This window comes from Mustela erminea, chromosome 17 (assembly GCF_009829155.1).
Source record: "Mustela erminea isolate mMusErm1 chromosome 17, mMusErm1.Pri, whole genome shotgun sequence".
In the NCBI taxonomy this organism is placed as follows: Eukaryota; Metazoa; Chordata; class Mammalia; order Carnivora; family Mustelidae; genus Mustela; species Mustela erminea.
Genome location: NC_045630.1, coordinates 1,511,010 through 1,528,241, shown reverse-complemented (window position 1 = coordinate 1,528,241; position 17,232 = coordinate 1,511,010). Strand labels below are relative to the sequence as shown.

At 40.2% G+C, this 17,232-nt stretch overlaps 1 protein-coding gene and 1 pseudogene across 4 annotated transcripts in view; one reads left to right on the top strand and one right to left on the bottom strand.

Annotated features, from left to right (window-relative positions):
• Positions 1-17,232, top strand: part of NME7 (NME/NM23 family member 7) — a 265,751-nt gene that overhangs the window by 52,188 nt on the left and 196,331 nt on the right. For all 4 annotated transcript variants that reach the window (XM_032318639.1, XM_032318637.1, XM_032318638.1 and 1 more), the window contains exons 5-6: positions 3,633-3,683; positions 8,548-8,755. In XM_032318639.1, coding sequence (XP_032174530.1) covers positions 3,633-3,683; positions 8,548-8,755 — 259 coding nt within the window. The remainder of the gene's footprint in view (positions 1-3,632; positions 3,684-8,547; positions 8,756-17,232) is intronic.
• LOC116576210 lies at positions 6,164-7,089 on the bottom strand (annotated as a pseudogene).

Here is a 17,232-nt window from a genome sequence, read left to right as displayed (position 1 = left end):
TTTTAAATTATCTTTTATCTTTCGTCACGTTGTTTAAAATAAAAAACCTGTCACTGACGAAGAACATAATAGTAAACTTACTAGAACGAGAGAGTAGTAAGACACCGGGTAATTAGATCCATCGATGATGGCTGACTCCAAGCAGGTAACCAATAAACCATTATGTACTGTCTTCTGTAACCCCACTGGCTTCTATAGCACCGATGCCTGGTAATTGTAATGTTTTCTTACTGTCGAACACACTGTATAAAAGTGGTAGGAAAGGGAACGGAGGTTGGAGTATTTCTCTTTGACGAGGGAGTGTTACGGTTGAGATGTCGAAGAGTGATGCATCTGGAAAAGGCCGCGTGGAGCTCCTCCCGTGTATGTCATGGGAGACGAGGCTGTTGACTGCTCTGAAAAGCGATCCGTCCCCTGGGAGTGGGTCCTCCTGGGTTATTCAGGGACTCACTATAGGAGCGGCATTGGTGGAGCATCCGGAGAGCTGCTGCCGCGCCGTGCTTCTGTTGCTCCACAGGGGGTTTCTGTTGATTTGGGGCCGGGGAGCTTCTCCGGCTCCCCGGGTGTGTGAGGCTCTGTGGGGCCGTTGCAGGTACGGCTCTGAGGGCAGGGCTGGTGCTGGTGGGTATCCAGCACGGCTTTCCTGAGCCCGATCCCTCGAAACCTTAACAGAATACCTCCCATTTTACCCCACGCACACATATATTTGAGTTTTTGCCTGTGTCAAGTCTTCAGTTTGCATTATTTTCCAGAAAGGCGGGGGCTCGCGTTTCCGAGCCGGAGCGCATGTGATCGCACCTTCTGGGCGTGGGGCTCGGGCTGCCTTACTCCGTACTTCGTTTTCTTCATCTGCGAGATGGAGAGTGTCACGGCCCGTGTCGTGAAGCTGCCGTGGGGTTCAGTGAGTCTAATGTATGCAAAGTAGTTGAAAAACCGCAGCATCTAGTAAGTGTACGTTTATGTTAGCTGTTGTTAGTAGCGGTAATACTGGAGATATTATTTAGTGAAACCGAGGTCATGACCCTTTGTAAACAGTTAAATTGGTCTTATTTCTGAGTATATCAAGAAAGCTTGCTCTCATAGCAGCATGGGACTGGATTCTGGAGAAATGACTTCGAATGGTTCTCGTGAGATTGGAAATGGTTTGTCTCTGCACTGCTGGTGCTTGATGGATTTGGCGTCAAACTCCCCAAGACGAAGATGCCCAAGAAAACTTCCCTGGCTCCTTGATGTTTTTACAGCACCTCATATGCCTCTGTTAGTTTTACGGTCAGGTGTTGGGTTCTGCCCGCTGTGAAAGCTACTCAGTCAGCCTTCTCCTCTTGCGTGGACGCCAGGCAGAAGATGCGGAGCCCTTGAGCCGGAGACAGGGACTTTATCTGGGGGCAGCAAGCGCCAGGTAAAGCACATCATGCTTAGGTCGGTTCTCCCTGCCTGCGCGTCCTGTGGGAGTGACGTGCTGTGGGTCCGGGTGCATGTTGTGTGCAGAGCTGGTCGCATCCCAGCGAGGGGCTTGAGCTCGGACTGTCCGCTGCTTCATCAGCGAGCGGTACACGGGGCTGCTCTCTGTGCTGAAAGACACACGACCTCATCCCTCAACAGCTGCTCATTGTAAACATAACTCCCGGGAAAAGGTAGGAGAAAGGACAGTCGGGGCCTTAGATTCTTGGCATAGCCAGTGAGACATGCCAGGAGTACCAGAGGCCTGGGAGGGGTGTCTCCCAGCGTCTAAGTCTTTGCGGAACTTGTTTGCCCCAATGTCAGTTCCTCCGTCACGACGGTGTCCGAAGGGCAGCGGCGGAGTCCCCACTGACTCCGTAGTCCCAGAGCTGGGCTTAGCGCCTGACTCCGAGGGGCACTAAGGAAACATTTCATGAAAGCATTAATGGATAAATCTTTGTGAGAGGATGGTTTCTTTATAAAAACAAAGCAAGACATAACAATGACAAAAACCTCCTTTAAGTGGTGATGCACTTGTTACATCTCAGCTTTTTAAGGGAAGAATTAGGTAAGGATGATGGGAGGAATTCATGATTCATTCTTGGTTTCCATTTTGGATGTTGCATAGAGAGAACTATTGGGTCAGTGACATGTAAGAAGGAAGCAAACACTTTTAATAATTGAGAACTTTCTTTTCATCAGTATTAAAGATTATGATTTTTTTTTTCTTTTTTAGTAGCCCAGTTGTGTTGAAAAGTTTAGAACTGGTTGTTTCAGTTGTCTTACCCCTAACTCTTAGAAAGCTCCCACATGAATTTTTCAGACATTTGGTTTTACCTCATTTTAGACTATAATATAATATATCCTTTTTTCTTTCTTTTCTTTTCTTTTTTTTTTTTTTTTTTTTTTTTTTTTTTGGTGAATTCTCTTCTTGGCCCTCTGTAGTTGGCAACAGAAAGGACAAAAACAGTCAGAGATTTGCAACCAGAGATTTGGGTTGAAATCCTCCTGTCCAAGTTATGTGATCATGCTGAACTTTATTATTTTCATAGGTACAATGTAGGCAATCATAACCTATTTTACATATTATTGTGAGAATAAGTAATTTAGTGCTGGCAGAATAGGTCCTAGAAAGATGAGTTTTCGTCTACTCTCATTTCTAGGGACAAATTTTATTTATCATATTTGCATAGTATACTTTCATAATCCTTTCATCACCAAAGAAAATACTTCAGTACATTTGGTTTGAATAAGCGTGTGTCCTGTTACAGTTTATTACGTGAATTCATTTTGTAGTGGGCCCAGATTTTAAAACATTGCATACTAAATTACCACGCTTGGAAGGATAATCCTTTGCTAGAGGACATGTTAACTTCTCTGATGTTTTCAAAAGTAGTTGATGTTGACATATTTGTCACATACTGTGAACTCAATTTAAAGCCTTTAAAACTGCCCCAGTTTGAGAGAGACCTGATTTGATTAAAAAGCTGTTTGGACTTTTCAGCTAATCAATTTAAAGTCCATTATCCTTTCAGTGGCTGTAGATATTCTTTAGTGAAAAATATAGATTCGTGAGGTAAATCCCTGTTGCCCTTCAAATTCTGAATATCTCTATATTACCCCTTTTTTTGATGATGTCAGTTCAAGCATTGGTTTTTAATACATTAGTAACCAATAAGAATACAGTGATATGCTTAATTTGTCAAGCAGATTTTAAAACATAAGCTCTAAGAGAGAAAACTGTAACTATTAAATTAAAATTCTAACCTGCCCTTTCAAGTTTAAAACCTGAAGAAGAAAGTGATAAATTTTAAATTTGAAGATGGCTTTGCATTCTTTTATGTAACTTATTTATCTGTAAAGAACAAGTAATTCTTATTGGTCAAATGTTAAACTATGTTTCAAGAATGTGAAAGATGCCGGTGCAAAGGAAGGCGGTAGACACGAGCATGAGCAGAAGAGTCGCGCCCTCTACGCTCACTGTAATTTTACATCTTAATAGATCTTCAGGGAGCAAAAAACTTGAACAGTGGGAGGATTTGAGCAGAATACTTGGTGAAAAGTCACTAGTCAGTTACATGTAGATCAAATAGAGTGTTTCATCTTTATTCTATTAATGCAAGCTACAAGATTTTAGTCAAGTAATTTTTTAAATGTAATTTTTAACTGTTGTCATTTTGGTTATTTTATAGGAAAGAAGCAATGGATTTTCATGTAGACCATCAATCAAGGCCCTTTTTAAAGTAGGTGCTGAATTTGGGGCTAGGGATTTACAATGGAGGATATCCTAAAAACTAAAGAATTGTACTTCTGTACTTCAGAAACTTGTGACATGGAAGGCATCTGTCAAAAAGATCATAGCAACATCTTATAACAGTAGAGAACTATTTTCTGTGAATTGTTTTTTCTGTCCTTTTATTAGATCCGTTTTTATTTTTTAAGATTGTATTTATCCATTTGAGAAAGAATCGGAGAGGCAGCATGAGCGGGGGGAAGGTCAGAGGGAGAAGCAGACTCCCCGCTGTTCAAGGAGGCTGATGCAGGACTCAATCCCAGGACCCTGGGATCATGACCCAAGCCGAAGGCAGATGCCTAACGGATGCCTAATGGACTGAGCCACCTGGGCACCCCTAGATTAGAATTTTTATTTTATTATTAGATGTCTTAAATTTTAATCAGAAGTAAATAGGATGATTTGTTTAAATTATAAAAGGTATAGCATTCTTTTTAGATTTCAGTAGATTAAAATAGAGTGATAATTATTTTTAAAGGGTTTTAAAAAAATTTAATTTAATTTTTCTTTTCAGTGTTCCAAAATTCATTGTTTATGCACCACGCCCAGTGCTCCATGCAATACGTGCCCTCCACAATACCCACCACCAGGCTCACCCAACCCCCCACCCGGCTCCCCTCCAAAACCCTCAGCTTATTTCTCAGAGTCCACAGTCTCTTACGGTTGTCCCCCCTGATTACCCACAACTGAATTTTCCTTGAGTAATCTGTGCACCCAATATGGGGCTCAAACTCAAAGCTCTTCCGACTGAGCCAGCCCCATGTTCCTGGGTTGGGAGTTTTACTTGTGCTCTTGACATTCTTGTATACATAAAACAGTGTTCACAGAACCCTTATTTTTTTTTAAAAGATTTTATTTATTTATTTGAGAGAGAGAGAATGAGAAAGAACACGAGAGGGGAGAGGTCAGCAGGAGAAGCAGACTCCCTGCTGAGCAGGGACCACCCCCCCCCCCCCGCCCCAACCATGTGGGACTCCATCCAGGGACTCCAGGATCCTGACCTGAGCCAAAGGCAGTTGCTTAACCAACGGGCCACCCAGGTGCCCCCACAGAGCCCTTATCAACTAATACTTTTGTTCCTTGAAGTAGAGCAACTAATATGTGTTAAAAATTGAACTTATGTTCTAAATATTTGGGATATATTTAAATTTAAGTGAATATTGTGAAGTATATATTACTGTTGACAAAGAAGTGCTTACATTTCTATAAAGAATATTAGGCAGCTATACTAAACATGCTATTTGGTATTCTTCATATGATAATGTTTCTTTTAACATGTGTGTGAGAAAATTATTATGTTAGATTCCTTTAAATCAGGAAGTATAAAATATTCCCAAGCCTTGTTAGAGTATCTAATTTTCTTTCTTTCTTTTTAAAATTATACATATTTAATTAAGATGGAATAGGCATAAACCATAATAAAGAAAAAAATCAGGCTAAAGTGTCACTTCCATTTTATAGGGAGGGATCAGGAAGTGGAACAAATTACCTGGGAAACATCCTCCAACCACTCCTAAGTAGTGAGGGTGCAGAATGCTAAAGACAAAATTAGGTAATATTCCACGTAATCTACACATGAATAAAGGGAGTCGGAAGTTTATCCTATTTGGTATAAGATCTCTTACATTTAATATGTAGTGAGTCATTTCTCAGAAAGTAATTCCAGTAAGTTTTAGAAGAAAGGAATTTCCATTGCACAATTGGCGAGAGACTCTCAGACACAGCTGGGCTGTAGCTGTGTGTGCCGTTACATCGTTTAACACAGAGCTGCAGTTTGGGTTTTAGAAATCAGCAATAGTTGTGTTTTGGCTTTTATTCTAGATGCTTATTACAGTTAAGGTGACAGTTGAAGCATATTAAGTAAAGGTAATTACAATTAAATGATGACCAACACCAGCTCTAGCAACCTACGTACACTGTATCATGCTTACACGGGATGCAAGCAGTGCACTTAATTGGTGTCTTACACGCACACGCATGTGTGAGAGCACACATACACCCAGAGAACTAAAAACCCATCAAAATCAGTCATTGTCCGTGTACTATGGTTACACATTAAAATTGCAGTTATGCCATAGAACTAAAGTATTATGAACAGCACGACTTGATATGTAAGATAACGGTGACTGGTTCTAACACAGAACTACGCCTTTATCAGTCATTCTACTCATAATGGCTTGTAAAAGCATTGGGTTTCCAGTAGAGAAGCTACTCTATGAAAATCAGTAAATCTGTCCAAGGTTTCCCATCTGTAAAACCAGAATGAGGCTGCAATGATCTTGAAGTGTGAACAAGATATCCAATCAAGACAGTAAGATTCCCAGCCGTAATGTAAGGTAGAAACGTCTTCATGCAGCATATGCTCTCCAGCTTCTAGAAAGCTTCACGTGCATAATATAAAGTCCAACTGCCCAAGAAGTAGACTGGAGTTCAGTGAGGCTTCCATTGTACCATGACTTTAACCTCAGGACATGTGTGATCTGTCAGGCTTTTCATAGAGCTTGGTGCCATCCGTTTAATATGTTCAGAAATAAAAGCAGGCATGAGTCATCGTAACTGCCGTCTCAGATGTTGACGGTGCGTCTGCCACTTGAGCACCCTCCAGCCCAGTGACATTCTGCCCGTTGACTTCACAGATGTGACATTCTGTGAGAAGACCGTTTCTGGCCGCAGAACTTTCACTGTGGAGGTGATCTTCCCATCTTTTAAAGATAAAGCCAGCATGTCCAGTCCCATCATAATGCATGGTGACTCTCCGACAAAGGGCCTGTCATGAACAGTCCTAGTAATCTGCTCTCCAAAAGCTCGTTTGGGCACCTCGTGTGCTTTACCAGCGCTCCAGCCTGCACACTTTCCCCACCGATCTGGAGTACTTGGTCCCCAATCTCAGACCAACCAGTGAGGCTGGAGAATTTGCCTGGACCGGCTGAACAAATATGCCATTATCTACTGATTTAAGCCCGAGCCCAATTTTTCCATCTTGATCCTTACACAAAATGACTTCACGGGTCCCTTGCTTCATTTCTGCTCTACGAGTTCCAACATCGTTACCAGTCACGGGGCCACCATAGGGTTCATACCAGAAGGTCTCGCCGCCAGCTGCCCCTGACCTGGTGCTCCAGGGCCCAGGGCCATAGGTGCACGGATTTGTTCTTCACTTAAACTCAGGCCTGTGTACTGGGAGAGCTCCAGGGACAGTCTAGGATAGAGATTTCTGTCTCGAGAGATGGGAGCAGAAGCTTCAGACAGAATTGCTGGGTTGCCAGGGTTTGCAGAAAAGGCAGTTTGAGCCTGAATGACTTTGTCTACCTTCAGGTCTTCAAGAGATGGGCACAGAGACATTTTTGCAAGTTTATTGTAGGCCACAAGGAACCCACTCACTGCTGCTGCCGCCCCGCCGCCTCTAGTAACTGACACGGACTTCCCAAAATACCTAATTTTCTTGGAAATGATTCTTTATCATAGTCCTGCTTTGTGTTGGTAGCATATATTATAGCACCTAGTTTAATGTCTTATATGTGACTAGTGTGCAGTAAATTATTAAATGGATGAATTAACTAGTTTTCTGGTGTTAGGAAAGATGCAATGGAAGATGTAGCTCTAGGGTTGGGAATAGTCTCATGAAGCATTCCCAGGATTTTTTATAGTTGGGCACAGTATTCACTGCATTATTACATGCCACACTCATAGGCCTATTCTGTGTGTCTGAGAATTCTGTATTAACAGGACATTACCAGTTTCTGGAAGCAAGGATATTGTTGAGTATTTTGATTTCTAATCAGTAAGTGCTTATTGAATGGATAAACATGAGTTTGTTCCCTTGATTTTGGTTCCTTAAATCTATTTTTTTTTCCTGCTATAGCCTAGCAGAGTATGTATGAAGAGGTCATTTAGGCCTGTTAGGATGGAGAGTATGAATACTTCTTTGTACATACTACTTTTTTAGAAATCCTCTTCAAAATGAATTGACATGATTTAAAAAGTGAGTCAGTGAAGGAAGGAAGGATGTGTTTTTCTCCAGGACGGTCCTGTCCTCTCCTAGTCTGGATGAGAGAGAAACACAGGCTTTAGAAAGGATTCTGTCCCTGCCTAACACAGTGGGAGGAATGGCGTTCCTTTCCTCACCGCTGGACTTGTCACTGCGCTTTGTGCACATAAAACGTGGCAAAGGAAACGAGCAGCTGCTTTCCATGGCTTGGGCTACTGTGACTCCAAGCTGGATTTTTAATCAAGAACCTGTGTGTATTCTCTAATAACTTGAGATAAGAATATCTCAAGAGTAGCTTTTATAGTAATAAGAGCATGTTTTTTCAAGGCCTGTTAATTTCTGTATTTTCTTTATCACTAGACCGACTCCATGTTTACTGACTGAAAGTCTCCCTCCGTTCTTTGAATTTTAATCTACACAAAAATACATTCTTACTGTAAATATAAGACCACTCTCATAATTTTCTATATTATGAAATCTTATTTGACTGCCATGGTAAACCACATGAAAATAAAAAGGAAGATCCTTTCTTTACCTTTCAGAACAACAGAAGAAGCAATAATCAGTTGACCAGTAATATGCATTTTAAGTCAATGAAGTCGTCTTAAATTCAATGAAACACTGATTTATTTTTTATTTTTTATTTTTATTTTTTGCTAACAGTAAATGATTTGACAGCTCTAGTGTTTTATAGTAACTCAGGCTACCACAAGACACTCAATTTATGAAAACTTTATCTTGCTCAGGCAGAATTCACTGTATCCAATAGTTTGAGAGACAGGTTGACAGAAAAATGAAGCCAATCAAGATTTTACCCGTTTTGTAGTGAGCTGATCCAGTTTATTACAAGTGGTCCTGTCATCGCCGTGGAGGTTTTGAGAGAGGATGCTGTATGTGAATGGAAAAGACTGCTTGGACCCGCGAACTCCGGGATGGCTCGTACGGATGCTCCTGAAAGCCTGAGAGCTCTCTTTGGAACCGATGGCATAAGAAATGCAGTTCATGGCCCTGATTCTTTTGCTTCAGCTGCCAGGGTAAGGTGTTTTAAGAATCTTTTAATTCTGTTTTTTTGTTTGTTTGTTTTGTTTTGTTTTTTGGGTTTTTTGTTGTTGTTGTTTTGGTTAAATGTTTTATGTCAGAGTAAAGTCTCTTCTGTCGTTGCTGTCCTCGGGCAGGTTTTACAGCTGATCTAAGAGTCTAAAGTTTTCTCTAAAACCTTTGACCCTTTGCCTAGGATTAAATAGTGGTTCAGTAATGTCTCTTTTGTGAACTGGTAACCTGGTCATGGCCAAGGTAAGTCTTCTCCAGTTAAAATACTCATGATGCCAGTTTACGTTCAAAGCCACTTAAATTTTTCAGGCTCATCAGTGTTTGAATTACTGACTTCATATGAGACCAGTTGATGGATAGTCAATATTCAGAAAGAAACATCATTTCGTATGTTTTAACTCAGACCTAACACCATCTTCAAGTTTAACATCCTTTTCTTTTCCTATAGAGAGTTAGTGTTTATGAAACAGTCTTTGTTCTTGCTACAGTTACTTATTTTAAATGCATAAAGGGGCGCCTGGGTGGCGCAGTCATTTAGACGACTGTTCTCAAAGCAGTAAGCCAGTGCAACCCTTTTAAATGCTGAGTCAAACATGTCAGTCCTCTACTTCGAACCCTGCAGAGTTACCTACCATCATCCTTTCTCCTGAAGAAATGTCTCAGACATATTTGTCATATTTGTTTCTATTTTGGACACTTAAATTTTTTAGCTCTTTCTGACATTGGTCCCTGAAATATCCCATTGTTATGAAGCCTTAGGGATACCTTCTCTTGACTCTCGTCTTGGGAAGAGTGAGTGTTGGGGATGTCATGTTAGTGACTAGCTATCAGAGACGAACACTCCGGCTGGAGCTCACAGCATGCGCAAGGAAACTAGGGCAGTGCATGGAAAAGAAAAGTTGAAGAACATCACACAAGCATCCTCAAATAGTCTCTCCTGATCTTCAATTCCTATTTGTTACTGTTTAATCCTTTTTCTTCCATATCGAGACTGTATTCACAATTTTCTCTTCCTCAGTTGCCTTTGACTACTCATGGAGAACAGTCACTACAATCTGGCTTCCTCCTTTCATTCCACTAGAATCATTTTGGCTAAGATAATAAATGTCTCTCAATTACAGAATCCAAGGAAAATTGTTCATTTCTTTTGTATCTTTCCAGTAAAAATCCTAGCAGAGTTTTTCATGAAACTTAATGAAATTCTTGCATAGAAGAGTCAAAAGAGCAAAGGGAATTTTAAAGGGGAAGAAGTGGTGGTGATAGGATGACTAATTTATACAACCGGAAGCTTTAGTAGGAAAAGCAGTGTGAGATGACATGGGAGTAGACAAGTGTGTCAGTGTCATAGCCCAAGTGCTCGGGAAATTACCCACAAGTAATGAGACCTTGGGGGGTTATAAGTCAGTGGGCAAGTGATAGACTGATTAATCAGAAATTGTACTAGATAATTTTATGTGGAAAAAATTAACGAATTAGTTAATTCTGTGTGTAGGGTTTCCCTTAGAGTTTCAGACTCAGACTCAAACAGTGCATCCCAAACTGAACTATTTATAACTTACCAAACTATTCCTTTTGTGTTCTGCATATCATTAGCAAAGAAACTTGAGACCAGTAAATCTACTTCTCCTCTCTCTCTTTTTTTTTTTTTTTAAGATTTTATTTATTTGACAGAGAGAGAGTGAGCGCCAGCACAAGTATGGGGAGTGGGAGGGAGAGGGAGAAGTAGGTTTCCTGCTGGGCAGGGAGCCTGATATGGGGCTCCATCCCAGGACCCTGGGATCATGACCTGAACCAAAGGCAGATGCTTAACTGACTGAGCTACCCAGGCGCCCTGCTTCTGCCTCCTTTTCCCCCTACATCTAATGAGTAAAAAGTTGTATAGATTTACCGTCTAAGCATTTTCTTCAATTCTCTCCTTTTCCTTCATTCCAGCTCTCACTGTTCTAGCTGTGACCTGGGCTGCTGCAACCGCTCTGGCTCAGACTTTCTCCCTCAAATTCCTCGTCCACATAGGTTTCAGAGCAAGCTGTCTAAAGAATCTGATCTGTCCATGTCACAGCTCTACTAGAAATGTCCCAGAGGACTGCATTCCCCCCAGAATCAAGTTCCAGCTCCTTAACATGTTTTATGAAAATGCTCTGAATGCTAGCCTCTTCTCCAGTCCATATCCTGCCTCTTCCTCTTCAGACTGGTTTTCTCGCTTTCTTGGTTTTACTCTTTCTACCCTCTGCTTTGGCATGTCCTCTCTCCCTTTACCCAGGTAGTTTTATTGGCCCTTTAAAACTTTGCTCAGAATTCTTTATATATTACGGATACAGATTTTTTACATGGAAATATGATTGGCAAATATTTTCTCACAGTGTGTTGTTTGCATTTTTATTCTCTTTACTGATGTCCTTAGATGAGAAGTTTTCAGTTTTGATGAAGGTCAGTTTATCAATTCATTCTTCCATTGTGGTTTCTCATCTGACAAATTGCGACCTCTTCCAAGGTCACAAAATTTTCCCTTTTGTTTTCTTCTAGAAATTTTATAGTTTTTGTTTTTATATTTAGCTTCATGATCCATTGCGAGTTAATTTTTTTTTTAAAGATTTTATTTATTTATTTGACAGACAGAGATCACAAGCAGGCAGAGAGGCAGGCAGAGAGAGAGGAGGAAGTAGGCTCCCCACTGAGCAGAGAGCCTGATGTGGGGCTCGATCCCAAGACCCTAGGATCATGACCTGAGCCGAAGGCAGAGGCTCCAACCCACTGAGCCACCCAGGTGCCCCAGCAAGTTAATTTTTATATGTTATGCTATATAACCCAAATTTATTGTTTTGCATATAGACATCTGATTGTTCCAGCACCACTAGTTGAAATCAAAAATTTTTTCCCACTTAATTACCTTTGCACATTTGTCATTTTTGTTGACTATATATATCTGTGAGTGTATTTCTGTATTCTTTCTGCTTTATTGATCTATTTGTCTTTTGATAAGTCTGGCCAGGAGTTTATCAGTCTGACTGATTCTTTCAAAGAACCAGCTCCTAGTTTTGTTGATTTCTTCTACTGTTTTTTTGGTTTCTATTTCATTGATTTCTGCTCTGATCCTTATGATTTCTCTTCTCCTGCTGGGTTTAGTCTTTCTTTGCTGTTCTTTCTCCAGCTCCTTTAGGTGTAGGGTTAGGTTGTATACTTGAGACCTTTCTTGTTTCTTGAGAAATGCTTTTATGGCTATGTATTTTCCTCTCAGGACCACCTTTTCTGTGTCCCATAGATTTTGAACTGTTGTGTTTTCATTATCATTTTCAATGAATTTTTTCAGTTCTTTAATTTCCTGATTGATCCATTTTTTTTAAGATTTTATTTTTATTTATTTGACAGAGAGATCACAAGTAGGCAGAGAGGCAGGCAGAGAGAGAGGGGAAGCAGGCTCCCTGCTGAGCAGAGAGCCCAATGCAGGGCTCGATCTCAGGACCCTGGGATCATGACCTGAGCTGAAGGCAGAGGCTTAACCCATTGAGCCACCCAGGCGCCTGCCATTCATTCTTTAGTTGGATACTCTTTAGCCTCCATGTATTTGGGTTCTTTCCAACTTTCCTCTTGTGATTGAGTTGTAGCTTCAGAGTATTGTGGTCTGAAAATATGCAGGGAATGATCCCGGTCATTTGATACTGATTGAGACCTGATTTGTGACCCAGGATGTGATCTGTTCTGGAGAATGTTCCATGTGCTCTAGAGAAGAATGTGTATTCTGTTGCTTTGGGATGGAATGTTCTGAATACATCTGTGATGTTCATCTGGTCCAATGTGTCATTTAAGACCTTTATTTTCTTATTGATCTTTTGCTTGGATGATCTGTCCATTTCAGTGAGGGGGGTGTTAAAGTCCCCTACTATTACTGTATTATTGTTGATATGCTGCTTTGATTTTGTTGTGAATTGGATTATATATTTGGCTGCTCCCATGTTAGGGGCATAGATATTTAAAATTGTTAGATCTTCTTGTTGGACATACCCTTTGAGTATGATATAGGGTCCTTCCTCATTTTTTATTATAGTCTTTGGCTTAAAATTGAATTTATCTGATTTAAGGATTGCCACCCCAGCTTTCTTTTGATGTCCAATGGCATGGTAAATTGTTTTCCACCCCATCACTTTAAATCTGGAGGTGTCTTTGTGTGTAAAATGAGTTTCTTGTAGACAGCGTATTGATGGGTTTTTTTCTTTAACCATTCTGATTCCCTGTGTCTTTTGATTGGGCATTTAGCCCATTTACATTCAGGATAACTATTGAGAGGTATGAATTTAGTGCCATTGTATTGCCTGTAAGGTAACTACTACTGTATATTATATCTATTCCTTTTTGGTCTACTACTTCTAGACTCTCTCTTTGCTTAGAGGACCCCTTTCAATATTTCCTGTAGAGCTGGTTTGGTGTTTACAATTTTTTTTTAGTTTTTGTTTGTCTTGGAAGCTTTTTATCTCTCCTTCTATTTTCAAGGATACCCTAGTTGGATATAGTATTCTTGGCTGCATGTTTTTCTCATTTAGTGCTCTGAATATATCATGCCAGTTCTTTCTGGCCTACCAGGTCTCTGTGGATAAGTCTGCTGCCAATCTAATATTTTTACCATTGTATTTTACAGACTTCTTGTCCCCGGCTGCTTTCAGTATTTTGTCTTTGTCACTAAGACATGTCAGTTTTACTATTAAATGATGGGGTGTGGACCTATTTTTATTGATTTTGAGGGGGGTTCTGTGTGTCTTCTGGATTTTGATGCTTGTTCCCTTTGTCATATTAGGGAAATTCTCTACAATAATTTGCTCTAATATACCTTCTGCCCTGCCCCCCGCCTTTCTTCTTCTTCTGGAATCCCAATTATTCTAATGTTGATTCATCTTATGGTATCACTTATCTCTCCAATTCTCCTCTTGTGGTCCGTTAGTTGTTTGTCTCTCTTTTGCTCAGCTTCTTTATTCTCCATCATTTCGTCTTCTATATCACTAATTCTCTCTTCTGCCTCATTTATCCTAGCACTAAGACCCTCCTTTTTTAATTGCAACTCATTAATAGCTTTTTTGATTTCAGCTTGGTTAGATTTTAGTTGTTTTATTTCTCCAAAAAGGGCTTTTATTTCTCCAGACAAGGTTTCTCTAATATCTTCCATGCCTTTTTCGAGACCAGCTAGCACCTTGAGAATCATCATTCTGAACTCTAGGTCTGACATATTACCAGCTTCTATATTGATTAAGTCCCTAGCTTTTGGTACCGCCTCTTGTTTTTTTTTTTTTTTTTTGTGGTGAGTTTTTCTGCCTTGTCATTTTATCCAGATAAGAACATATGAACGAGAGACTGAAATACTAAAAGGGTGGCAAAGACCCCAGAAAAATATATGCTAACCAAATCAGAAGATACCCCAAATTGGGGGGAGAAGAAAGGGAGCAAAAAGAAGTTTGGGGCACCTGGGTGGCTCAGTGGGTTAAGCCTGTGCCTTCAGCTCAGGTCATGATCCTCAAGGTCCTGGGATTGAGCCCCACATCAGGCTTTCTGCTCAGCAAGAAGCCTGCTTCCCCCTCTCTCTCTGCCTGCCTCTCTGCCTACCTGTGATCCTCTCTGTGTTAAATAAATAAATAAAGTCTTTAAAAAAAAGAAGTTTAAAAATTTTTTTTAAAAATTAGAAAAAATATATATATATTAGACTGGTGAATAGAACAGAGCCACCCACTTGATTTTGGTTGTATTTTTGTCTCTTAGAAGAAACTACCTCCCATAATTTTAAAGAAAGAAAAACATATATATATAAAAATAAGGGTAAACACAATGAAGGGATGGAGTATGACTGTAAAGATAAAAATTTAAAAAAAAATTCTAAAGAAGGAATTGATAAGAATAGTTGGTTGGGAAAAGAAAGAAAAAGAAAGTAGAGAGTATTTGCTCAGGCTGGAGATCAGAACAAAGCCCTGTGCTGGATTTAGGGTATATTTTTATCTATTAAAAGAAATTGTATCCCAAAATTTTTTAGAAGAAAAAACCCTATATGTATACAAAAAAGAAAGGTAGATACAATGAAGGGTAAAATATGACTATAATAATGAAGGTTTTAAAAGATTTTTTTAAGAAAGCTATTGTTAAGATAAACTAGTTTAAAAACATTAAAAGAGGAAAGAGGAACAGTTAAAAAAATTAGAATAAAAAAGATAAAATTAAAAATATTTAATTAACTTTGTAAGACTAAAGAATCATGGGGAGGAAGCCATGAATTCCATGTTTTGCTTTCCCCTCCTCTGGAATTCTGCTGTTCTCCTTGACCAGTGAGCTTGGTCTTGGCTGGATATTCTTGCCGATCCTCTGCAGGAGGGGCCTCTTGCCATGATTCTCAAATGTCTTTGCTTGAGGCGGAACTGCACCGCCTTTGCTGGGGGCTGGGCTAAGCAATCTGCTTGGGTTCATGCTGGGAGCTTTTGTTTCCTGAGTGCTTTCCGTACTGCTTTGGAGGACGGGAATGAAGATGGCGGCTGCCCGGTCTCTGCCTGGTAGGAGCCAAGAGCTCGGGCCCCACTCCTTACTGCACCTTCAGAGAAAACCAGTCAATCCCTCCCATCTTCCTGGTTTCCAGCTGTGCTCCCCTGGCCTGTGGCTGTTTCTCTCTCTGGCACATGGCCCCCTTTGGAGTCTCCAAACCCAGCAGATTCTTGTGGCTCTGCTCTTCCAGGGGGGTCTCCCCAGATCTGCCACTTGTGGGGTACCTGCTCAAAGAGCAGTAGCCTCACTGTTCCAGGGATCACAGTTTAAGGTAACTCCGAGCTCGGAGCTCACTCCTTGGCTCCATCTCTGTAGGTGGCTTCCCTGCCCTAATACCTGCGAGTTCTCTGTACACTCAGACATCCCTGATCCTTCCATGACCCCACGGGACCTGAGACCATGCTGTCCCTGCGAGGGCTCCACCCCTGCTTAGCCTCTGGAGTAATGTCCCTCAGTGGAGCAGACTTTTAAAAGTTCAAATTTTGTGCTCTCTTGCTCCACTTGCCAGGAGCCCCCCCCCCCAGTCTTCCCATTGCTTCGGATTCACTTCTCCGCATGTCCTACCTTTCAGAAAGTGGTCAATTTTCTGTTTCTAGAATTGCTGCTCTTCTTCTCTTCAATCTTGTGTTGAGTTTGTAGGTGTTCCGAATGGTTTGATAACTGTGTAGCTGAACTCCTGCGACCTGATGTCATCTCAGTCTGCCAGTCCTCTGCCATCTTGACTCTAATCTATTTGTCTTTATGCTGATTTCACACCTAAGAAATTAAACATCCCAATTAAAAATGAGCAAAAAAATTGAACAGGCACTTAACTAAAGATGACACATGAATGCCTATATAAGTGCACATTAAAAATATACAGCATCATTAGATATTTTGGAAGTACTAATTAAAACCACAGTGAGATGCACTACACACCTTTTAGAATGACTAAGGCTTAAAAAAACTTGACCGTTTCAAGTGGCATTTGTGAGGGGAAACTAGAACTGTCTTATGCTGCTGAGAATTTAAAGGGTACGGTCACTTCGGAGAACAGTTTGGCAGTTATCTAAAAAGCTAAACATATACCTACCCTATGGTCCAAGCATTCTTCTTTTAAATATTTTCCCAGGAGAAATGAAAGGAAATATCAATGCAAAGACTTGTACATAACAGTTTTGTTCATAGGAGCCTTATTTGTATATCCAAAAACTAGAAATAACCCAAATGTTGAAAAGATGAATGGATAAACAAACCATGATATTAACACAAGGAATAGTATTTGGCTATAAAAAGGAATGAAATACTGATATACAGTACAGTCGATGAATCTCAAAGTAATCTTGCTAAGTGAAAGCTAGACAAGAGTACATACTATATAATTTAAGTACAGCTGTTAAAAATTAAACTAATTCATAATGGTGGGAAACAGGTCATTGATTACAGGGCCAACTTATTAATGGTAAGGGAGGTAATGGTAATAGTTAGTGATAGGGAGGCAGGGAGAGGCAGAAGAAAGGTATTACCCAAAGGAAGGAGGGTGACTGATATATTTATTATCTTGATTGTGGTGATGTTTTCACATGAATAATCAAGTGTCAAAACATCAGATTGTATCCTTTAAATATACTCATTTTAAAGCATGTTAATTTGACCTCAACAAAACTTAAAAACCAGTAACAGTAACTCTGATCAACTATTATCTGTTTCTTAGTTCTCTGTAAGGTACCCTTCCTTTATGCTTGCTTCATACCTACTGCATAGCTCTATTGCTTACCATATTTTAAAAGCATTTGTGTTTGTTTACCCTCCTGATAGACTGAATTCTTTGAGGATGTCCAATTTATTGTCATACCTCCAGGATCTAGGTCACTGGTGTTCACAAAATTTTGGAATTCAAAGCAACAACAATAAACCTTATGTTTATTAAGTGCTCACTATGTGACAGGCACTGTTTCAGATACTTTAGTATCTC